The sequence below is a fragment of the Aplysia californica genome, unplaced genomic scaffold, assembly GCF_000002075.1.
Source record: "Aplysia californica isolate F4 #8 unplaced genomic scaffold, AplCal3.0 scaffold00543, whole genome shotgun sequence".
In the NCBI taxonomy this organism is placed as follows: domain Eukaryota; kingdom Metazoa; phylum Mollusca; class Gastropoda; order Aplysiida; family Aplysiidae; genus Aplysia; species Aplysia californica.
The window spans coordinates 224,689-248,922 of record NW_004797813.1 but is presented as its reverse complement, the minus strand read 5'-3'; the positions used below and the strand labels follow the sequence as shown (position 1 = coordinate 248,922).

Below are 24,234 nucleotides of genomic sequence, written 5' to 3'. Positions count from 1 at the left end.
GTACTCACCAGAAAGGTTGAAATCTGAGCAGTCTTTGGTGGTAGAAAACACCTCTTTCAACTCCAGCCTGCCCATGTGAAAGCAGAAGGAGAGTTCTGACAACTGTCCATGATAGTTTGAACTTTGGGTTTCCATGCGTGGAAGAGTTGGTCCAGTTGACTATCTTTTCTTTGCTAAAGTTCTTATGAGATGGATAAGACACCACAGCCCCGAGAAAATGTTCAAACTCATCAATGGTGTTGTTATTCAGATGGTCTGAGTTGATTCAGTTATTTCTTGTAAATGACTTTCTTTAATCGACCAGCAGCTGTTGTCTGAAAACGTTTGATTCTTGGTACTTATGACAGTGGTTACTATCAAATCAAAGGACTGACTGTGGTATGCTTGAGGTGTGATTCTGTTTTGTCTCAGAGTTTCATCTAGACTTGATGCTATCGGCCCTGCGCATGGCTCGAGAGGCACGTAAGAAATTGGAGACTACAATTGTTTTAGCTCATGCACTTCTTTCTTTTACTTTGCTTTGTCCTCATCACTGTCACTCAACACATGGCAAGTCTGTGGAAAAGCCTCACATTGTGTCTGTATTCTGGACTTCGGTATTAAACACCATAGACATAGAAATGTGCCTAGAGGACCTGAGAGGCCATACAGTTTGCAAAAGAAGTCTCCGTTTATAAAAACTTTCAACTTTCTTTTCCTCTCCACGAATGAGATGCAAGAGCAGCAATTTCATCACTGAAACCGTTTTCTAGAAATTTGACCAAGTTTTCACGGCTGTCTTTGATCTGCTATGGCGATAACTGCTGTGTTGTGCTTAGCATTTGGTTTAGCAATGTTCACTGTTTGAAGTGTCAGCTGAAACAAATTTTTTACATGATCTCCCACTGTCTTTACCCAAACCTCATCTTTAGGAATATCTCCTGAAATCCATGTAATGTGAGCATGTCCACTTTTGAGTATGCATTGAGAAAACTCATAGAAAGTTAAATTGTCCACTTTACCTTATGTTACTGTGTGTTCTTTTTCATCAGTTGTGAATGATCTTTCCTCTACTTAGTGGTTAAGCTACTGGACTCGTAATCGTGAGGTTGCGGGTTTGGGGGTTCGAGCCACAGGCCCGACGTTGTGTCCGTGGAAAAGGCACTTTGCACGAAATTTCCCCACTTCACCCAGGTGAAAATGGATTCCCAGCTATAGACAGTGACAGATCTGGTCAGTTTGTTAGTGTTTGTTGAGCGCTTAACCAGCTGCTTGCACTGTATGATGTATGCTTCCTGGGAATGTTTCTGAGTGTTCGATGGTCTGCTAGGGTAATAATATAGTTTAAAGCACATTCTTTCGAGTGGGGACATGCACTATACAAATGCTAATTATTATTATTATTATTATTACAACTTTGATAAAACTTGTGACAATATCCCTGTGACAGTGCCCTTACTGAACTTTCGTTGTCGAACTGTATCCCCATAATTTCTAACTTCTAACATCTTCCCTTGAACCCGTCCTTGTCGGTAACTTTTACAGTAGCTAGTGCTTGTTCTCGGGAAATTTTCACTTTATTTTTCAAGCCGTCTATATTTCTTGTCTTTGAGTTAATGATATTACTTTGACTTTGAATCAAACTGTGTATCGTCTGTATCTTTCGACTGGCCAGTCATACGTCGTCTCAAACCTTTCATTAACTGAGCTTGTTTTTTTTTCTTTGTGCGTGTCCTAGCCTCTGATAAAGTTTTTCATAGATTTATTTATTACTGGTTTCACAGAAAGAGGTTGTCCCAGTCCCCCAGTTTCCAACTTCACAATTCTTGGAGGATCTGTGCATATGAATAATTTTCTTTTGAAGAGGCTGGATATAACTGCTTCTTTTTTTGCATTTCGTGGCTGGTGTTTTGGTTTTCTTAGCAGCATTTCTCACATTGTTTCAGTCGCTTTTAACGCAAGAGATGTGGAGCTGTCTTGTTCGCTAGTTGTATTTTGTTTTTTTCTGAATTTCTCAATATAGGAGACGTGGAGGAAAAACACGGTAGTTTGTGCAGCCTAGCTCCTGCCAAAGCAGCCCTATGTTGGCAAAACTTGCACTGGTCAACACTTGAGTCAAATAAGCACCAAATGTGTCGACTATGGCAAACCTTTTTTTGTGCAGTTTCATGGTTTTTAAGCTCTGTCTCTTTTTTATCCGATAGCAACCACACACTTGAGACAAATGTACCTTAAATGGGTATCAATGATGTCTTGACTAATATCAATTCCATACACAAAGAAAACATCACCCTCAAACTAAGCACATAACTTTCAGGGTTTTTTGTCTTTACTTCTTTTTAATGTTGTGATTTTGTTCCCACAAGTTCTGCAAAGTTCACTGAGAGAAGTATGTCGCTCATAGCTTGTGAATATCGACCTAAAATTTGAAGTGTTAGAACACAAACGCTATTTGTCAAAGAAACACAAAGCTTTCACTAACTGCAAGAGCTAGAATGAGATTTTATCTTGTGTGTAGAGGAGATTTTGATCTGGAAATTTCTAGATGAGTATTACCTAATGTGTTGTTCTTTTGACTTTAATACGGATCCACGACCAGGTGGTCAGGCCCAGTTCTAATGCTCCTGAGTTACCCCAGTTTCCCCAGCTTATCAGACATCCTGCGATGAAGAGTTTACAGCTCTCACTCGAGCGCAGCTCGTAACTAAGATTGGCCAAAGTATGATGAAGTGAGAAATCAGAATTTGATGACCATCCCATTTTGTGGCATTCACAGCAGCTCTTAAAAACATTGTAAAGCTGATGTAATTCACAAGAGCCAGCGTTAATGAACTTTGGTGAAGTGTCACTTTCAACTTGATTCTACAGCTAATCTAAAGTCAATAGATCGGTTTACATTGATTTGGCCTGTCTATGCAGATGTACACCACGTTAGCCAGCCCAAAGCACCCTTCAATTTCAACCTTTTTATTTAAAATGAAAACAATAGATCTGAAGCAAATGCATGGCCTCTATAGAGGAGAAGTCCAAGTGGTGTGACTGCACAATTTCAAGAGTTCCCAGCTGTTTTATTGCCACTGTAAGGGTTAAGTGTACCCTTAAACGCAGCTCATCAAAAGTAGTGGTTCATTCAAATTTTTAAAGTTTTTTTTTTGGTGCAGCCTTGTGATCATCAGTGTCTCAGATCACTTCTCTCCCTTTGACGTCCGACTTTTCCTTAATTTTCTCACTTTATTATTGAATTGCTGTTGTGTATGTTCTGTTATGGCCAGTGACTTTCACCTCTATATTTTGGTTCAAATGTATGTATTGTAATTATGTTAACAGTTGACTAACTATTGGGTTAACACTTCCAGTAAAATGGAAGGTTCAGTTCTTATATTTCGATTTAAAAGCCAAATCGGATTTCTTCTTTACTTTAATTAATGTTGTTATGATGGAGGTAACTTTTTTTTTGCTATTCCTCTGCTTACTTTTGATCAGTTTACACACTCCTGGATATGGCCCTGCTTTGGTGTGTGGTATGTGAGTGACAGCAAAAAAATAATGTTGACCTGTGTGGAAGAGACAATGTTTGTCAAATTGTTCTTTTTTCTATTTAATGTATGTTGTGGTAAAAATGTAAGGTATTAACCAGGGGTCACGAGAGTGAATATATTTCTTTTTCATGCTACAACATTTTTGTGAGTCAATTACACTTGATTTGAATGTTAAGGCTGATATTTTCTGCCTGGTGTCACATTTTGATCAGTAACGATAAATTGTTAGGTTGACATTACCTGCATTTGTATTTTTTCTTGTTATATTTTTGTCTATATACAGTGGAACTCGGATTCAACGAGGTCGCCGGGCCTGACCAAAAATCTCGTTGAATCCGAGTGTTTGTTAAAGCAAACACGAGGTTTTGTGTAGATAATTACAGGCACTGAGCAAGTAATGTATAAACAGAAGTCACAAGTACTGCCTGAAATGCCTACATATTAGGAGCTGTGCAGAAAAAAAAACAATTAGTTCAAATGCACGCCTGTGTCATCTCGATTGTTTGCCAAAAAGATGTGTTGCTGTGTAGAGTCTAGTGTACGGCAACTTTTAAATTTGATTCCATAGACCAGCGCACAATTCATTACATAGATCTACGTCATGGCTAGCTTATTGTAATATTATATTGATCAGTTGCTGGAGGGGAAAAAAGACAGTGACGCGTTTGTATCTGCAACGATCCTCGCCCGGACCGATGATGCCCCCCCCACCCCCCCACACACACACACATAGTCACACGTGTGCAGGCCGCCCATCCGACCCCGACACACACTAGAGTAGACAAGTGCGCGTGCCAACAACACATGTGTTAGTATGAAAGAAGACCGCTGATTGGTCACATGCGATCGGCTAAGTGAATAATAGTTCACGATGCAGGTGCAATGGATGGTTTACGGGAAGAGATAAATAAAGTTCGTTGTGGGAGAAAAATGAGCGAAGCCACGTCTGCGGAGGGTGTTCATCCTGGAAGCGACCTCGTTGAATCCAAGCTTGCTGATTTAAGTACTCGTTGAACCCGGGTTATTTTTATTGATTTTATAGAAAGAAAAAACGGGGAATCCATCTCCTCTCGTTGAATCCGAGCTCGTTGAATCCGAGTTCCACTGTATTATTTTAAGGCTCTTAATTTCTGCAGTTTACCTTTTTACTTTATGGTAGGTGCAGACGAGGATGTTTTTAAAATGTTTTCCTGGAAAGTTATTCATATTTATTTCCACAGGATCACCTTTTTAAAAAAATTATTAGGTGACTGGATTATGAATTTGGGACTGGTGATTGAACTTTTCCTTCGTTCTGAGCAGGATAACATATCTTTCCAGTCACTGAAATTTTGTCTCTATCGCTGCTATTTCTTTCAGTTCCTTAGGTCAGTTTGTGACTGTATCATAGAATGGAGATTTAGCTTGTGAATAATGTGTTATGCATAGATATTAATGACTGAAATGAATAAATCATAATAAAACAAATCCAGGAGTTGCATAGTTACTCTTGAAGTTAATATTTTTTTGTTATAATAGTGGGTGGTTGGAGGACATCACTGGTAGGTCCTACTTATTCACTTTTTTCCTTTAATTTCCGTTTACTGTATGTCTTGCGTTTTCCCAGCACTGATCACTGTCACAAGAAATACATTCTTTGACTGAAGTTAACTGGCCTGTGAAAGTAAAAAGAGACACTGGAGTCACTCATTCCAGCTGTGATATGTTTGAAAGTTCTCTACATTTACCCCACAGACTTGTGGAATTCACTGAATGGCTCCGGGGTACAAGGCAAAAGCTCACATGCTGCTACATTACTACATAAAATAGAATCTATGCCATTATTTTTTAAATCATTCACGTGAACATGTAGAGTAGTACAGTGATGGAGTACGTGGCAATAGGAAAACTGGAGCCAGTACAGATTAATTTTTCTGTCTTACTGCTCATAAAGCCAGGTGGAAGTAATACAAGGTATTGGTGCAATAGAGACTAACAGCTTTCTTCTTCTAAATTTCATTGATCAATCTGGGGGCTCTCGTGGTCTAGAGGTATGGTGTTCGCCTCTCATTAAATAGGTCTCAGGTTCAAAACCTGATAGTGATGAAAAATTTTAATCTCTAAAATGTTCTCCTTTTACCTCTTTTCCCGTTCTCTGGTCATGTTCTGCCATCTGCTTTCATCTCCACTTTCTTCCCCACCCCATTCTCTTTTGGACTCCTCTCTCCTTTACTCCTGACTCTTTCTACTGTTACTCCTAACTGCTTCTTATATCTTATTGCTGTCTTTCTGCCACATACCTGATATTTGGGTAGGTAAAATCCCATGTCTACCCTTATCGGATAAGGGCGAAAAATCTCGGAGATCTTATTTGCAAGTTGTGCATGTTAAAGATCCTTGGTGGTCCTAAAATTGACAAGAGTAAGTTTTGACCGCCACCCTGACAAAATTCAGCAGTTGGCCACCCCTGAGATGTAGCCAGGAAATGCAAATAAGAAGATTCATCAGTTTCACTGCTCGGGGTGCAACTGACCGCTTTGCTATTGCACAAAGAAAATCTGGGTTCAGATCTAGTGAAGAGAGAATTTGATCGAGTATCTCCATCTTTCAGCAGGAATATTGTATTCCTCTCAGCCCAGGTTGGTCCTGACAGGCAGGGTTGAAGCAGCCCACCTCCTGAATGGTCTAAATTGTATCGATAGGAAGCATAAAATTTCTACTTATATTTAAATGGTGAAAAAGGGAACTGCACAATTGTTTTCTTGCACGTTCATTCTGACTGACAACAGAATACTTATCGTCACAAATGCTGTGTGCCTTCACTAAGAAGGGAATCAAGGCCATCTCCATTGAGTTAATGTTAAGACAGAGCAAAGAGACAAAAAAACCCACTCAGAGTACTCAGACTACAAGATGCTTCTACAGCCAAAGTTAGAAAGATCCGGGCTATATACTTTTCTGTCACAATTTATTGTATCATATGTCCAACAGGGTTTTAAAAGAATAAAAGTAACATTGCAGCATTCATTATGTTTTAACATGATGTCAGCACCAAACAACAGGTTCATTATTGCATCTTTTCACAATGTAAAGTTCATTATAAAATATGAGAAAGAACGTAACATTTGGTAAAAGTTCAACATCACAAAAATTGGTTATAATGTTTCATTCACTCCTTTAAAAAAAATTGTGGTTGCCGGCTTTACACTCAGGTGGCTTCTGCTGATAATTGAGCCTGTCTGTTATAGGTCTCTTCAGCTACCATGAAGGTGAACATGGTCTGCAGATCTTGTAATAGTTATAGTTCGGGGCAACTTACAAGAAGCAGAGTCTGATTATGTTGAGACTGGCTATAACTTCTTGACAAGCTATTACAGATAAGGCAAAAGATATTTATCTTTATTGCCCAGATGCTGGAACATTGGTTTGGTGATTCACAATACACACGCATACACACGCATACACACGCACGCACGTGCGCACACACATCACACATTACACGCACACACACACACACACATACACACACGCACTCATATACACACTCCCTATCATATATCTTCTTTTCCACACACATAATATATGCTTCCATTCACAAACATACACAGTCACACACATATCAAAAATAAAAATATTTAAGCTAGAGATACATAATAAGCATTCTGATAGTAATCCGATGGTATTCTGATTGTACATACTGTAACATAAAAATACTTGTAGACTATACAAGGTGAATAAGATGGTAGGAAATCAGTGAAGATGGAAACATGACCTTCCATATCTTTTTTTGTTGTACATCAGAAGCATAGGTCTTTTACTTGTTATTGATATCTTTATTTGAGGGAACACAGGATATTGATGGAATTAATCGTCCTTGTGCAAGCATTGTGTCACTTCTTAAAATCAAACATTCAGTGTCAGCTCAGTTCCGAATGAAAAAGTTCATACATGAATTTGGACAAATTGCTTTGAGAATCTTTTGCTGCATCTTGAATGTTAAACTCACTGATTGCAGCTAGAAATTCTTGGTTGTTTCTTTTAAATTCTTGAATGATTTTTTCCTTCACTTTAGATGCTTTTTTACCAAGCTCTTTTAACTCATTTGCTGGTAGCTGACGATTTCGACCTGAAAGAAAGAAAGAAAAAAAACAATAAGCTGTGAGACTTAACTGTTAAGACCCTGGAATATTCATCAGTAGCATCAGAAAGAGATAATGTGTTTAAATTATGTTATGATGGCCGTCTGATTTCCCCCTCTAAATGAAAATGAAAAACACTAAATACAACATCAGAATATAATGCATTTCAACATTTACCAGCATACACTTGGATATCTTTAGTTACAATCTTTTTAAAACCTATCTCTCTGGTATGGTAGACTAATGTAGGCTTCTCCTTACATTCTGCAGTTTTCTTTACAAAATATGATGCACGGCAGTAGCCATGTTTGGCCCAAATGATGGAAACTCTTCCATTCACTTCATTCTAACCATAACCAAAATGACTGTTTCTGCCACCTCAACGGATGGGAAAAGGATTGTTTTTACTCAGGGCAGATACAACAGGCTGAATGCATGTGTGTACGGGAAGTCAGGAAGCTAAAGCTAAAGATAGGCCAGTTAAAGAGATATGTCCATGCAACATGCCGCACATAACCACAGAACACCGTCTTGAAGAAAGTCCAGCACAAGACTGAAACAAAGCAGTCACAAGGCCAGAGTCTGTGTACCTCACAGATAAGCTCCAACAGACTGCTGCATTTGTGAGAATGTCAGACACTGTCATATGAAGAACAAAGACTTAAACAAACCCAATTTTAATTCAACTTCATAAAAAAATATGCAAATCCACGCGGTGTGATGTACACATTGGATTTCACTTTCAAGTACCAAAATGAAGCCTGATGGGTGAGTGTGGTTACTATGAGGATTTAAAAAAAAAATACAACCCCCTCATCAGATTGAAAAGAAGGTGAGAAAGTGACACAGCAGCTTCTCATCACCAAACATTATAACAAGTGTACACGCAATAATCTCCACCAAATGTCCATAAGTTCACGGTCTGGCTGACAATCTTTGTATTATACAAGACAGTTCCAGGACAAGGTGGGCTCATAAGAAGTCAAGCCCTCCTATTTGAACAGCCAACCAACAAACCAAAAGTTGGACAATCATTTGTAGCAGCATCTGTAGACAATACCCTTATTCTAAAATAAATCGATATGAGAGGTCAAGATAACAAAAAAAGAGGCAAAAAACTAACAAAAGAGCATATATCATTTGAGCATACAATTAAAAAGGAAACACATGCAAAAAAAGTACAGTAGACTTTGCTCAACACAAATCCATTTAAGGTAAAATTCTTGTTGATATGAAATGACTTCAAATCTGTTTTCTCCTGTCTTCATTCTATATATGTGTCACAATGTCATGGAATCAGGCTCTCATCAATTTGGGGCACGTAGAGTTAATAGTATCATCTTAAAGGTTGTTTATTTGTCATGCTTTTGATGAAACAAACATCCAGTTATCTGAATACAAGTCAAGATATTTCCGATTGGAGGAGGTAGGGGTCACCAGGTTTCAGAGGTACAATTAGTGGAAAATGGTCGCCAAAATTTAGTTATTTCCTTAGCTTCTCATCATCAAAATCCATTATAACAAGTGTACACACAATAATCTTCACCAAATGTCCATTAGTTAATGGTCTGGCAGACCCGTTCAGCAGGCAGACCCTCTCATGGATCCTGGAGAGGAGGGAGGAGCAGCTGTGGCAGTGCGCCACCTGCAATAATGCCTATTCTCCAACCAAGTAAGTAACCAAGTAAGTAACCAAGTAAGTAACCAAGTAAGTAAATTCCTTAGCTTGAGAGTCCGTGGAAACAGAAAATTTACACTTTTTGTCCTTTTAATCAACGCTTTTCAATGCTATCCACACAGGACTGTGTTCTTTAATGGACATGAAAGGTGTTCAAATAAAAATTCAATAAAAATTCCCAAACCAGCGGGAAAATGCCAGTTACTTCAGTTTCATTATTTTGACGAGCTCCTGATTTCACCATGTTGCCTCACATATATATAGTAATTTCCCTTCACATGACCCAAAATTCAGACAGAAGTGGTGACCGATGAACACAAATAAATTTTGGACTGTTTTATCAATTCTTCCGGCTGACTCTCCTCTATTCCTTTTATTCTTCATTCACAATAGCTTATCGCTTTCAACACACATCACCACACAGTTAACCCCTCCCAATCAAATTTTCTTTCCCATTACCCGCAAGCAGTGGGTGAGAAACTGGCTTTGTTTCACTGGACAGGGAGATGAGACACAGGGAAGCTGCCAACAATCCCCATCTTTCAAATTTTCTGATTAATTTTAAGATGCGCAGCTTTTAATTTATCAGTTCCAGGTTTCATTATGCTAATTTTGTTCATAACCGAGTGGTAGCGTGGAAAACCGTCAAGTAAACAGTTACAGCCTCCTTTGACACTACTGTGTGATCAATACATCTGTCTGAGGTTAAAGATAGTTTTTTGTTTTTTAAATATCCAAAGTTGGCAGTTCTGCGTGTGCTATTAATGACTTAAAAAATAGGTTATACAACGCGTATCATTTGACCTGAACAGTAAGAAGGAGTTGGCTCCCCTTTTTTGCTCTCTGCTTAGCATGAAAAAATTCTCTAGTCCCATGCAGTTTGTGTTATCAGGGTTTTACTGAAGCTAAAGGCAGATGACCTACATTGATTTTCTGCAGAAGAACATGTCCTGTTCCTGAATCAATCAAGCACAATTTTCAAGTCAAAAGATTAAATTTCATTAGTAGAAAAATTGAGTATGTTTATTCTGACCTAAATAATAATAATAATATTCACAGGACTCCTTGAACACCAGAATCATTATTTTCTTCCTCAAAGGAGCTTCTGGTAAAAGTCTTTTCCCTCTCTCATTTGACAAAATGCAGTAACAGTGTCAATCTGTTGATGTAGGACACAAGGAATGGCAGATAACACATGTTACATTGTATACTACAGCCTGTTCTATGAGATCAAATTCCTTTTGAAACGGTACCAGTTCAGTTTTCCACTTCAACATGATCATGCTAACCTATTTAGCTGGACCAATATCTATCCCACTTTATGGTAAGAGCATTAGTCAAACACTTACTGGTGACCATGAGGTCAGTGACACATTTCCTTAGAATTAGGTCAATTTGATGTAAAGTGCTGACAGAACACTCATAGCGACTGGTGGCCTTTTCTTCTTCATCTGATTCAGACAGTCGCTGCACAGGGTCAGCTATGGACTTTTCAATGAGTTGAACCACAGGTTCTCTGCAACATACAAATCATGGAATACTATGAAATTTCAAAAAGTGGTAGAAAAGATGAACTCTCTAAGTAACATAATATATAAAAAGAAGGACACCATGGCTGTTCAAAGAGGAAGGACATGATAGATAAAAAGACAGAGTATAACATTTTGCTTTCACTACGACATTGTGTACTTACACATCAATTTCATAGGAGGCACAGCACACAAATTTTTCACTTATTTTACACGTTCAAAAAGATCAGATGATATAAAATCAGATCATAGATAAAATGAAAAACAGTATGGAAGGGCACAGCATTTAGATCCTACTTGCTTCTGTTATTTGTAATTACTTTATTGGCTTTTCCTTGCTCAATATGGCCATTACAACACAGACAAGTGTCCCTTTAACTTTAACCCAAACAAAAGTCAAACTTAAAGAGGATAGTGTGCATAGTATCCCAATATGAGAATTCAACAACACTTCTCTCTCTCTCTCTCTCTCTCTCTTTCTCTCTCTCTCTCTCCCCCCTCTCCCCCCCCCTCTCTCTCTCTCTCTCTCCCCCCTCTCTCCCCCCCCCCTCTCTCTCTCTCTCTCTCTCTCTCTCTCTCTCTCTCTCTCTCTCTCTCTCTCTCTCTCTCTCTCTCTCTCTCTCTCTCTCTCTCTCTCTCTCTCTCTCTCTCTCTCTCTCTCTCTCTCTCCACTCTCCCCGCACACGTACAAACATGAACCTACAAATATCACAAAGTGGTTTTTACGTATTTCAGTGACATTGTAAGGGTGAACAGTGAACAAGAATATTGTAAAACAACTTGTTGTGAAGATAAATGCAAACAACTTGAAACAAAAAGATTCATACTTTGAGCTGTTTTTACAAGGGTTGGTTCAATAATCAGTACAGCATCTACGTTTAAAGTTTAAAGACATCAGTGTTTTTCAGTCCTTCAGTAACTCTCTGCTAGCCTTGGATAAGTTATGTATGTAAATGTATGTCTCAAGACAAACAACAGTAAGGTAAAAGACTTTATTCAAGAAACACAATACAAAAGACTTTTTATATGTTTCATCTTAGGTGCACAGGTTTCTTTAAGTCTTCGTTTTAGTAGAGTTTTTATGGCGCTCACAACTGCATAAGGTCATATGATCGCCAAAGGGTCGATGTCAATAGAGAAGTCCTTACAGGGAATCAAGCTTACTCTGCTCACCTCTCCAGCTTCAACAGCACAAAGTCTGCTTCCGCTATCAAGGCATCCCGGAAATAGCGGGCCACAAGAGTGTGACAAACATACAAAAGAAGTAGAGAAAAAAATGACGATAGTAAGAATTGGGAAAGAAAAGGCAGCAGTTCCCTGTTGCAGTTCAGGGACAGTAATGAGCTTGACATTGATGAAACAGCCCATTTACAATTACAATTCTACTGTGCATAAGAGCATGGTCAATGTCGCCCCTTTGGAAATAGCCGTAGCACCGCCCCGGGGGGTTATTTCTTTAAGTCTAAAGCAGTAGGGCTTACCATACAGGGAATAAATTACTAATAAAGTACATCTTTTACCAAGTGATTTTAAAAAAAAAATTCAGTTGTACAAAGTTTACCAACTTACATTTCGAATTGTGAACAGGCATGAGCCACCAAGATGTGATCTTCCCAGGAAAATTTATGTCTATCTGGAGGTTCCAGTTTAGCAGCCATTTTGATTATCGTTTCCTCAGGCACATGTTCCACACTCCTCGTTTTATTCCTCCTTAAGGCTTCAGACACATCAGATTCCATGAATATCTCACAAAATCCAGCGCTGACTGAAATGAGTAAACATGATATCATTCACTCTTGGCTTGCTTCAGACATAAAAGTCAGGCAAATAATAAGTGTTGATACAAAATAAAGAAAATCAAGCCAAAATAAGGAGATCTATTTTTATTTTTAATTAAATATCTCATTTGTTTTGAAAACCTGATAAAAACAAAAATGTTGAGTTGTTTGACTATTTTCTGTTAAAACTTTTCTTCCATTCACATAGTGTATTGTATTTGTCTCAATAGCTTTCATTCAAACTGTAAAAAAAAAATGTGGGCAACAAACATTTACAAAACCAAAATATGTTTCAGCTTTAACCCTTAGCCCTGACCTCCTGAGGCTACCGTGCCCCTCTGCCCGAGCTCCTGAGCGATATATTGCTAACATTCATATGATATCACATTCCGTATCCCATTCAGGGTAGTCCCCATCATTACCAGTCAGCATCTTATCCAGAAAGATCTTGATAATAATAATAAATGATATTTATATAGCGCTCAACCCCGATTAAAACACACAGGCTCTGAGCGCTTTACAATACAGTACATGTACAATGTACAACAGTAACATAAAATGTTGTGTTTTGACTAAAAGAAAATCACTCCAAATATTCATCTTATTAATTAATTTTTTTTTACGACTTCAGCTGACATTTGAATGAATCAAAAGATTTGATCTCTCTAAAAGTACTTGGCAAAGCATTCCAGATCTTGGGGCCTTGATATTCAAATACCCTTTCACCCATTGTTGTAAGTTTCACAAATGGAAAAAGAAATTTCTTTTTGTCAGCTGATGACCTTAAACTGCGAGTTGGAATGTACAGTCTTTACAGATTTGTATGATGGCGCATTATCATTCAAGCATCTGTGACATAGGGAGGCCAACTTGTACACTATTCTTTTCTAAACAGGAAGCCAATGCAATGTCCATAAAAAGGTGTAGCAGATTATCACTTGCTTTTCTGTAAAACTAAACCTGCAGCATTGTTTTAGACAGTCTTAACTTCCTCCAGTGATATTCCTGATAACAAGGAGTTACAATATTCGAGTCTTGATAAAACTAAGCTAGTTACTAGTAAACAGATGATATTGATTAGATGACATATTTTACTAATTTATCTTATTTCTAAATACATGCAGCGGATCAGATGATTTACCTCAGCCGACATTGACAAACTGGAATCAAAATAGATGCCAAAATTTTAAAATTTTCTTGAAAATGCTATTTCTGCATCACCAATTGTCATGTGATCGTGGTCAACCTTATTACCAGACTTTGCACTGCCTGCCAGAATGACATTAGTTTTATCATCATTCAACACCAATTTGTTTTTATTCATCCGGTTTCCCACTGAGGCAATACAATTTTCAGCACGATGGACTAGTTCATCTAAACTGATAAAAATTGCTGAACCATAAATTTGGGTATCATCAGCATAAAAATGATACTTTAAGTCATACTTAACTATTTCTTTGACAAGTGATTGAGTATAAAAATAATCAGTAATGTCCAGTGTGGTAAACACTGTTTTCTGTGCGCATTTTGTTCCAGAGAGGCCAGGTTAGTGATAGGGTCTCGCTCACCACTGTTCCGGTGGCTGGGAATACAGGCAATTTTACAGGCTCAAAGGGTTACAATATGCAGGGTATCACTTACATTTCCTTGCCATCTTGAAATACTCATGCCGCATGCTGTGAAGGTACATGTTGTCATCAATCAACAATACCAGTTCATGACCACTTCTCAACAAGGAATCTAACTCTGCTGGTACCATTTCCATAAATGCTGTCCACATTTTCTCTGAAATCTCTTTTGGTTTAGAAAATGGACGATCCTCCAGATTGATTACATGATTCAGAAATTCTTCAATCAATAAAGTCACTTGACTTCTTTGCATCTTCCACAGACTGAAATCCTGGAAAGTGAAAAAAAAAGATTAAATTGAATGTAAGTAAATTAGTGATTCAGCAAATCAATATACAATAAAATGTAATTTTGCAATCTATGTTCGTTTATAAGAACAAAGTTAAACTGGGGAGACCAACACAAAGGAGCAATATGATATAAAAGTGTAATTGTAATGTCAGACACGGGTAGTACAGTTTGCTGTCATACTGCTGTGGATAAATCCAACCTGATAGGCAAATCAGACACAGTAAAGATCAGGGAGGTCCGTGAGGAAATCAAAAAGGCTGTGGGATCAATGCCAAAAAAACTTCCTCAATGAAGAACTGAAATAGGAAAATGATACAGGATATGGCTGAAGAGATGTTCAGATGGGAGTGGAATTCTATGTGAGTTGTTCTCAGGAGAGAACAAAGTAATCGACACTGCCCAGATGGCTACTGGGAGTCTACCGTATGCCAGAGCTGGAGGAAAATCCAATGATGTACCAGTTGAAAGAAGCAATATGCAGAGTCTACTGAAAGAAAGTTCCTGGCATGAAAGGAATACCAGTTGAAGTCATCAACAGAGTGAAGGGAGCCCTCCCAAAACATCTTCAGGATCCACTGTGTCAAAACTAGAAAGAGGGATGAGTACCTGAATTGAAGAAAAGCAATGTTATTACTCTTTGTCAGAACAAGGAAGACAGGAGTGACTGAACAACTAGATAGGGATCGGGATTTCTCTCTTGAGTGTGGTTGCAAAATATTATGCGCTTCACGTCCTGAACAGACTGCAGAAACTCACAGAAAGAACAATATATTTACACTCTTTAGTCTTACTAATTAGTGCGGCATAAGACCAGATGTATGATCCTTTACTTACAGCTGGTGCAGAAACAAAGACATATCCTTCCTCCCCCCCCAAATCTTTGTTGCTTTTTTACAGACCTCACTGAAGTCATCTATCCCCCCACACCGGGTCTGAGGGAGCACTGTTCAATCTGTCTAGACTGAAGGCAAAAAATATGTGCAAGAGTGTAATATGGAACATGCCCTTCGCAGATGATGCTGAATTTGTTACCAACTTAGATAAATGGCTACAATATCTCATGCACACATTTGCAAAGCATGCCCAGAGTCTGGTCTGACAATCAGTATCAAGAAAACTGAGGTACTACTCATTCAGGGTGTGGAAATACTTCAATCAATCATACTAAATGGGGAGAGGTTGAAAGTCGAGGACAACTTCCCAAACCTGACATGAAAGCATCCGAGACGTCCCCAAATCCACAGACCTAGGCTTTCTTAGATCAGGCCACATAACCTGCATAGCTAGCTGCTGCATTGAAGGCCCATCACATTCAGTGAGGTGAATGAGGATAAACATGAAAAGTGGCAAGACAAATAATATGCTAAAAGGAGTGATGGAGCATTCTCACATAGTGATCACTATGCTGGCTGACAATGAATCTTAGATTCAATCCATTTTTGCTATTTTTGCATTTCTTTTAAGGGTTTATCCACTCTTATAACAAAGGAATATCACATCAGTGACAGAGCATATTAATTTGTAAACAACAAAAAAGGATTACATTCACATTTACCCGATAATACAATAATTATTAAACAGACAATGAGATCACATTGAGACAAGAGACATCATTCTCCAATTACCAATGTCTAACTCTTAGTTAGGAATATTAATTGATTCCAATCAGCTGTTGATAAAGAAAGCAGTCTGTTATCTCTATTAAAGTTACTAATGCATTTGGACATCATGATGACAGCTTTGTAGTTTTTCTCTTCACATGTCCTTTGCTCTTTGAGATGTTTGGTTAAAAAAATCTCTTCATGAATATATACAACATATTAGCTATTGGCATCAGCACACTCTTTGTTGTGACCACGTCAATATGAAAAATACAAAATATGGATGGGGGCTCTGACAGAGTTTCATAGGGCACCCTAAACCGTGCCAGAGGTACATGATACATCATGCGGGAAATGTAGAGAGCACATTCCCATACCAGTGAATTTTTCTGACGGTGGTAGATGAATTCATTTTGGATATTTTTGACATACTGCAGTTTTTGCTCTGAATCTGTGGAAAATCTTTGCTTTAGTAAGAGCTCTAATGCACCTGTGACTCAGATAAGATATACATATATATGTAAGCGCTCATGTGACCTTATGCAGTTGCGAGCGTCGTAAAACCTTACTAAAACAAACATCATAAGAGCCGAAAATTAGAGGTGTTATGATAAAGTAACAGTATGAGGGCTAAAGACAAAAAGATACCGATGACAGGCGTTTGACAGGAAAGAAGGAGCAAACCACACCAGAGCGCACGCCAACCACTCATATTGGCTGTCTTCCTTTTGGCTAGCATAACCACTTTAACAGCCCCACATGCAATACTTTCTTCTCATGTCGCTCACATATGTGTATTCCAGCGGAAAACCTTTTCACGGTCAGGAGGAAATAAAACTACACTTTTGATTAACACTAAAATACACGATACACAATCATAAACTTCATTCTTAGAATAGAGAGTCATGTAGAAGAATAAAATCAAAATGAAAATAAGTATATGCACATCCAAGCGCAATGAGTAAAACAATGAAGAACCTGGGAGACTGACGACTGCACACATTACGTAAACAACATACAAAGCATATAAGGCGAGAATGCTCCATCACCCATTTTAGCCCATTTGTCTATCGCCACTTTTTTGCATTGATCCTCATTCACTTCACTGAAGTTTGGGGGGGGGGGGGGGGGGGGGCTCCTGTGGTCTAAATTTGAGGTACAGTGTTCACATCTCATTCAATAGGTCACAAGATGAAAACCTGACAGTAACGGAAGATTTTCTTCTCTATATAGAAATATTTCTCCTTTCACCTCCTTTCCTGCTCTTTAACCATGTTCTGTCGCCTGCTGTCGTCTCAACTTGCTGCCCCCTCCATCCCTACCCTTTGCCCCCTCCTCTGGGCTCCTGAGTCCTGAATCTTTCGGTTACCTATCTACTACTGTTACTTCATGGCTCCTTCTCACTGCTGTCTTTCAGCCTCACCCCTGATCTTAGGGTAGGTAAGATCTAACACCTAGCCTTCTCGTATAAGGGTGAAAAAGTTGCGCATGTTAAATATCCCTTGGTGATCCTAAAATCACAAGTATACTTTTGCTGCCACCTGAGCAAAATTCAAAATTAATTCCTACCAAACTGAAAATACTCATGTGTCCTGAGTGCTCAAATGACCTTCTCCAGTTGTGAGCACCGTAAAACATTTTCCAAAAAAAAAATCTGGAAGGACCCCCCCCCCTCCCCTCCATGTCTCACAAACACAACATTTGTGATCATTTTGAATTTGAAGATTATATTTATTAATAATGCACCTAAAGCCTTAATACATCGTCAACATTAAATGGAAGATGAGTTCAATACAACAAAAATACTGTCCCCATGTAAGTCTCAGTATGTAAATTTATAATCTTCATCATGTGCAGCAGCGGCAGCTAAGATAAGATAAGACACGTATCTATATTGTCTGGATCCTGGCACATTGGTTTGGTGTTTCACCACGTACACACACATACACACACACAAACATGCACACACAGGCATATATGCATGTGCACACCCATATTATACATTGTATACTCATTTCCAAAAGAAACTTGACATAAAGAACAGTGTTAAATAAAAAATAAACCATTGCAGACACAGGGACAAAATTTTACATTTAAAAAGAAGAAGCATTTCTGAATTTGAAAACCTGTATTTTAATGCACATAATACACACCTGGTGCTCGAAGCCCCACCTGAAGTGATAGGGTCCAAATTTTAAAAATCAGAAAAAGTGCATTTTTCCAACAAGAAACTTTACATTGACATTGTAATCCTAAATTATGGTTTTCGAAACGTCTGATAGCAAAGTACACTGGTACTAGTCAAATTAAAAGCATTTCAGCTAATGTCTGAAAGTTCGACAGGATTCATATCGTGTGCGACCGCCGCCTGCAGCAATGACGGTGCGGCATCTGCGCCTCATAGAGTTGACGATGTTGGAAATTTGATGTTGTGGGATGGCGTTCCAAGCATTGATTAGGCTTTGAATCAACTGAGCGTTGTTGAGGAGCGGGATTCATCTCTTGGATTTAACGCCCAAGAATATCCCACACATGTTCAATTGGGTTCATGTCGGGTGATACAGCTGGCCAGGGATGGATGAAACCGAATTGTTGTTGTGCGAGATAAGCTTGTGTCACCCTGGCATGATGGGCTGGAGTGTAGCCTGGATGGTTCTGCATAAACGGTGCCACATGTGGCTGCAACATGATGGCTACTTTGTTGGCGCCATTCAGTGCTGCCGGAACATGTACCAGTGCTGTCCTGTGGTCTGTAGTGATTCCGCCCTAGACCATCACCTGCACATATCCCCGGTTAGGGATTTCATGAACACACTGGTCAGCAAACCTTTAATTCTGACGATGACATACCCGCATTCCACCATCGTGACGACTTAAGACAAGTCTGGACTCATCCATGAAAAGGACCTGAGACCACTGCTGTCTTGTCCACGTTACGTGACTGCTAGTCCATAGCAAGCAAGCCTATCTGTGATAGAGAGGTAGTTTGTTTCGCTGTACTGGCCTTCTCGCCCTAAAGACAAAATAAGACATAAAAATTGGGATGTAGACAAGCATGCCGTTATGATAATCAGAACAATTTGAAGAAGAAAAAGACGAAGATGATGGTGATGATTTTGATTTCGGAGTGTGATCGTGGTGATGGGGATAGTTAAGATAGTGGCAATGGAGAGTTGTAGGACTAATAAGACTTGAAGTTTTATAACTCACCCGTTCTTGAAAGGGACACTCATTCAGTCACACTCAGCTCAAGTTGTCAATCACATTAATGTTTTTAAGCTAAGATGTAGGTATATGATATGCACCAAGTTAAATGTATGCAGAAAGAAATAAACATGCCTTATGCCTTGTTCCCGGAGCCGATGAATAACCATCTGTGTGCTCACTGGTTGGTGTTGCGGGATGGTTCTGGCTGTAAGCGAAGCAGACTGGAACCCGTCCCTCAGGTGGGTGGTGCGGATATACCGATCCTGAGCCGGGTTGGTAACCCACCGCCTCCCTGATTTTAGCTGGTCTCTTGTACTTCCTGTGTTCATGTACCTGGTCTGCAAATTGTAGATGGTTTCCCTGCTACAGTTAAAAATCTTTGCCACATCCGCCATGGGAACACCTGCTTCGATATGCCCTACAGCACGCCTTAGCTCATCTGCACTGAGACGCGCAACGATTGAAAGTCGGTATTTTTCTAGATTTCTGAAGCTCGCAGTTTATCTAGATTTCTGAAGCTCGCAGTTCAAAGGCAAACGATATTTTCATAAACTTATTACACACCTTTTGTAGGTTTTGAAATAAGTTACACATTGATAGCAAAGACAGCACAGAAAACTCACGCTTAACAGAATAAAAAGTTAACAAATGAAATCATACTAAACACACAGAAGTGAGCGAACTCACTTAGTTGTGTTGTCAAAATTGATTCAGAAGACAGTAAAACCAAAACACTGTACTGTACATAAATATCATCATTATCCATTTTGATTTAATAGTATTACGTTCAAAGAAAATGTGTCAAGTTTCTTTCAGAAAAGAGTATATAGGCCCACACACACACACTCACACTATCCTTCACACATCCTCTCTTCCACACACATCTGTGAACATTACTATAATAATACAGTTAATATGCTTGCACTCACAAACAGGCTCACAGTCACATGCATAATATAAATGAACAGTCGGCCTCATTATAAACATTAATGGTGTTAAGCTAGATACGTACTTAGTATTCTGAGCATACATTTTGCTTACAAGCTGCTAACTTTGAGAAGAGGACAGAAAAAACTAAAACTTAAAATGAAATGCAATTTATTTAGTCAAATAAAATAAAATTCGTCAATCATCAAGGTTTTCAATCGTTTTCTTTTACATAAGTAAACATAACTCAAATAACTGCTTGATGAGTAGCTCCAGTAAATACAACATGATCTAGATTCTGGATCATGTCATCAAGACCATATACAGTCAAACCTACTATGACAGCCACCTCTATAAGACAGCCACCTGTACAAACGGCCACTTTCCATTTCACCCCTTGCGTTTTTAATATTCAATTTAACTGTGTAAAACGGTCACCTGTCCAACGCGGCCGCGGCCACCTTATTTTATCAACCCACGGTCAAATTTACCTGCCTCAGGCAGCCAGGCATGGTCACTAATCACCACACGCTTTGTCATAAATTTTGAATCTGTAGGCCGTCATAATTCGTTCCCCTGTCGTTATTGTTAGTCCCTCGAATGAATGCTTACCCAAATTGACCAACGGGTAGGGCTAACAATAAATTTTCAACTGCAGGTGAGGGAAGCGTGTGATCTGTCATATTATAACCTATAAACCCCGCCCACAACTCATGCACAAATCGTATGTGAGGTGGCTGGTCACTGTTTTGTTTATCTAATCTGAAACAAAGTAACATGTGAACTTGCGACAGAAGCGTCGCTTGTTCTCTGAGTGGTGGCGACCCAAGTGTTTGCTTTACTATGGCATTTGGGCTTCATCGTCTTACTTACGGTACATAATATTTCGTTTGTTTTACAGGACCCTTGCACAAAATCAGTAAAAAAAAAAAGAAAGCTACCAAAAAAAACAACAAAACATCAACACAAAGATTCTTACACCACTCACCCCCCTTTTTCAAAAGAAAACAAACCCCTTTTGAATTAGCCTTACGGCAGTCTAAAGCCTAAGATCAGAATGGGTTTGGACCTCAGAAGAGAATGATTTGCTTTCTTCATTTGGATCAGTCCCGCCTAAGACGGCCACCTGTGTTATACGGCCACTTTTCTTCTTGACAATGGGTGGTTGTTTTACACAGGTTTGACTGTACAGTGGGTGTCACATTCAAAGAGAAGTCGGCTTCAACGAGGTAATCGTTAATCCCCGATTTTGTCCTCTATATCTCTTTGTAAATGTACGTCAGCTCCAACGAGGTTGCAAACAGACTGAAGTTGCTTTCAACGAGGTCGTGATAACCCTAAGCAATTAGCAGCCCCAAAAGCGAAAAATTTTTCTCCTTTCTCTCCATCTCACAAGAAGCACAATGCCCATTCTCGATTCCTAACACATTGTATAGCTAGATCTAGTGTGCCTCCTAATATGGGCCCAAAGCCAAGAGGATGGGCGAGAGTTAGCCTACGGTATGGGAGGGGGTGGGTAGGAACGCTAAACAGGTTGAGCAAGGAGCTTAAAATAACTGTATAACCTCCTTGGGGCTGTGTGAAACTGGATGAACTCTGGATGGGTAGATCTAGATCGAGACCTTCATTTTTTTCAATTTTCTTCTCTTCCTCTGATCTGAAAATCCAAGCTCCCGCCTTCACTTTATGAAGATCTAGGCCTAGATGTGAGAGGGTATATTCCGGTAAAAAAAAAAAATAATTATGCAGAAATGACTGTCAGAAAACAGCCCAAACTCGCGACACTGATGCTGTTTGAGATTTTCGTCATCAGGGGGAACAACTGTTTAATTACTGATATTGGTACATTGTGTAAATAATGTGTAATAACATGTCTCCTTTCTTTTCTTTAGCCTTAGTCATGTTCAACGAGAGGTCTGATCCAACGAGAACAACAAGCCGGTCCCGGCAACCTCGTTGAATGCGACATCCACTGTATATATGTGGGTCTCGTCTGTTTAGACTTGGCATCATCCACACAGAGTACTGGATATCGATACTGATTATTTTATATTCGGTATCGATTTTTTATCAGTAGATCAAGCCTACAAAATGAGCAGTAAAATTTCACTCGTTTTTAACAAGGCAAGGGGGTTTTCAGGCCCCCTGACCTAACAAAAACATGGAGGGGGGAGGTTTCAGGGACATGCGGCTAAACGTAGAACGATGCACCTGCCTGATTGGCTCTTTATTTTAGAAATGTGAAGTCATCACATCCTGGGATACCCAGAGACTATTTTTAGAAGACCATGGAGATCCAGAGATTCTCTACTACACTAGCACTACACGATCTTTGGAGATACTGCATGGAACGACATAATAATATGTAGGGGCAGTGGCTTGACCTATTATCTGTGTCGATGTGTTTCACAGGGTAAAATTTCACACTTGCAGCACGTCAGCAATGCTCTGGTGATGGAAGATCACTTAGATCGTTGATGCTCAGAACGGTAAGAACTCTTTAACGCTTGAAATTGAAACACGTGAAACACAAAGGCAATAAAGCGCGCAAAAATTGCCGTAAAGACGTAAGGAGATTACCCCCCCCCCCCCCGGGCCCGATAAAAAATGCACAGAAGAGATAAGCAGCAGCATCATTGAAGCACTGCATCATAATACGTTACCGGTACGTCTCCTGGAAAAACATCGCACCAAAACGTTGTGCCATGGTAGGTTGTAAGCCCATGATATTTGGTGCCACACAATTGGCTATGTTTAGATCATGTAGTCACCTGATCGGAGGGGTATCCCGGTCTGACGTCACACAAGATGGTCGCCTTACCTAATATGTTTAGTTGCAAGTGTTTCAGGGGGGCACGCCCCTGAATTTGACCATGATTTGATGTTTTGCAATTAGGTTTGATAGGCTATCATATCTCTCCATATCGGCACGTGCAACAAAAAGTAATCATTTAGAAGCAGAAGTAATCGTCGGTGGGGTCAAAACTAGTTCCCAAAACAGGACCCAGATTCTTAAGTCCAGACCTCCTGCCTCTTGATCTGATCTAAGTCAGTAATTTATCGCAGGGGCCCAATATCTATTTGGAGATGGCTCCGACGGTAATATATCAATCAAAATGCTTTGTGCTTCTAGACCAAGTAAAAAAATCTGGGGGGTTGCCCCCCTGTTTTAACCCACAATTTGAATTTGATTTTGCAGTTAATTTTGAAATTTTCTTGAAAATAATTGATTTGCGACAGTTTTAATGGCTATATGTGTGATCTGCAGCAAATAATACACAGTTTGACCCCCAAAAACAGTGCATCTGTGTGCGGGAGTGCATCTCCGAATAGTTCCTGGGTGCTCGCTGGAGACGTCTCCGAATATCTTCTGCCGTAATAATTACAGCCTTGCTAGGCTAATCATAAAGATTCCATTTAGGATTCCCAAGAGTGATAAATTCAGACTTATCTTTAAACAACATATTCAACATCAATTTAAGCGTTGCTAAGAATTCAATGCGCTTGAATTTGTTACAATTACCGTATCTCCATTGTGCTGTGGACATTCCGATTCGATTTCAAAAAACCTCCGTTCCTTGACATTTCTTCTTGAATCAAGTTCGAAAGGAGGGATCACTTTGTCATACTCAACATGAAAATGCACTCGGCTACTATCATTTTGACAAAGAACTCTGGCGAGAGAAGATTTTCCACTGCCAGGAATACCACAAAACACACAAATACACAGATTAGTTTTTCGTCCTAAATTTTGTTGTTCTGTGTGGAGTTTTTTGTTTACTTTCACTATGGGCGTCGCCATTTTAGCAAGTTCAGCAGAAAATAGATGCAAACAAAAATTTTAATGAGGTTAAAAGTCTGTTTTCATTTTTATGATAAACTTACTGTAAGACAAAAAATATTTTGGTATATTTGTTGTTATATTTATCAAAATGCCTAATTATTTTCCAATAGCTGG

At 39.1% G+C, this 24,234-nt stretch overlaps 1 protein-coding gene across 3 annotated transcripts; it reads right to left on the bottom strand.

Annotated features, from left to right (window-relative positions):
* Positions 1-7,360: 7,360 nt before the first annotated feature.
* Positions 7,361-24,143, bottom strand: LOC101855972 (L-seryl-tRNA(Sec) kinase). Of its 3 annotated transcripts, none has more exons than XM_013087078.2 (6): positions 23,800-23,888; positions 18,296-19,155; positions 14,263-14,521; positions 12,413-12,608; positions 10,664-10,830; positions 7,361-7,623 (listed from the first exon to the last, which is right to left on the bottom strand). In XM_013087078.2, exons 3-6 carry the CDS (start codon positions 14,501-14,503, stop codon positions 7,415-7,417), a joined length of 813 nt encoding a protein of 270 aa, XP_012942532.1. In that variant the 5' UTR covers positions 14,504-14,521; positions 18,296-19,155; positions 23,800-23,888; the 3' UTR covers positions 7,361-7,414. The 3 variants fall into 3 exon arrangements, with proteins under 3 accessions (XP_012942532.1, XP_012942531.1, XP_005106614.2); XM_013087077.1 differs by having other exon boundaries at positions 18,993-19,155; XM_005106557.3 differs by lacking the exon at positions 18,296-19,155 and having other exon boundaries at positions 23,800-24,143.
* Between the last annotated feature and the right edge of the window lie 91 nt (positions 24,144-24,234).

Excerpts from the sequence above, each read along its gene's own strand:
- LOC101855972 (XM_005106557.3), bottom strand. The coding sequence starts at position 24,078 with ATGGCGACGCCCATAGTGAAAGTAAACAAAAAACTCCACACAGAACAA. Across the intron at positions 12,609-14,262 it reads TTTCAAGATGGCAAGGAAAT|TCAGCGCTGGATTTTGTGAG; the intron begins GTAAGTGATACC and ends TACTCATTTCAG. Across the intron at positions 7,624-10,663 it reads CACTGACCTCATGGTCACCA|GTCGAAATCGTCAGCTACCA; the intron begins GTAAGTGTTTGA and ends TCTTTCTTTCAG.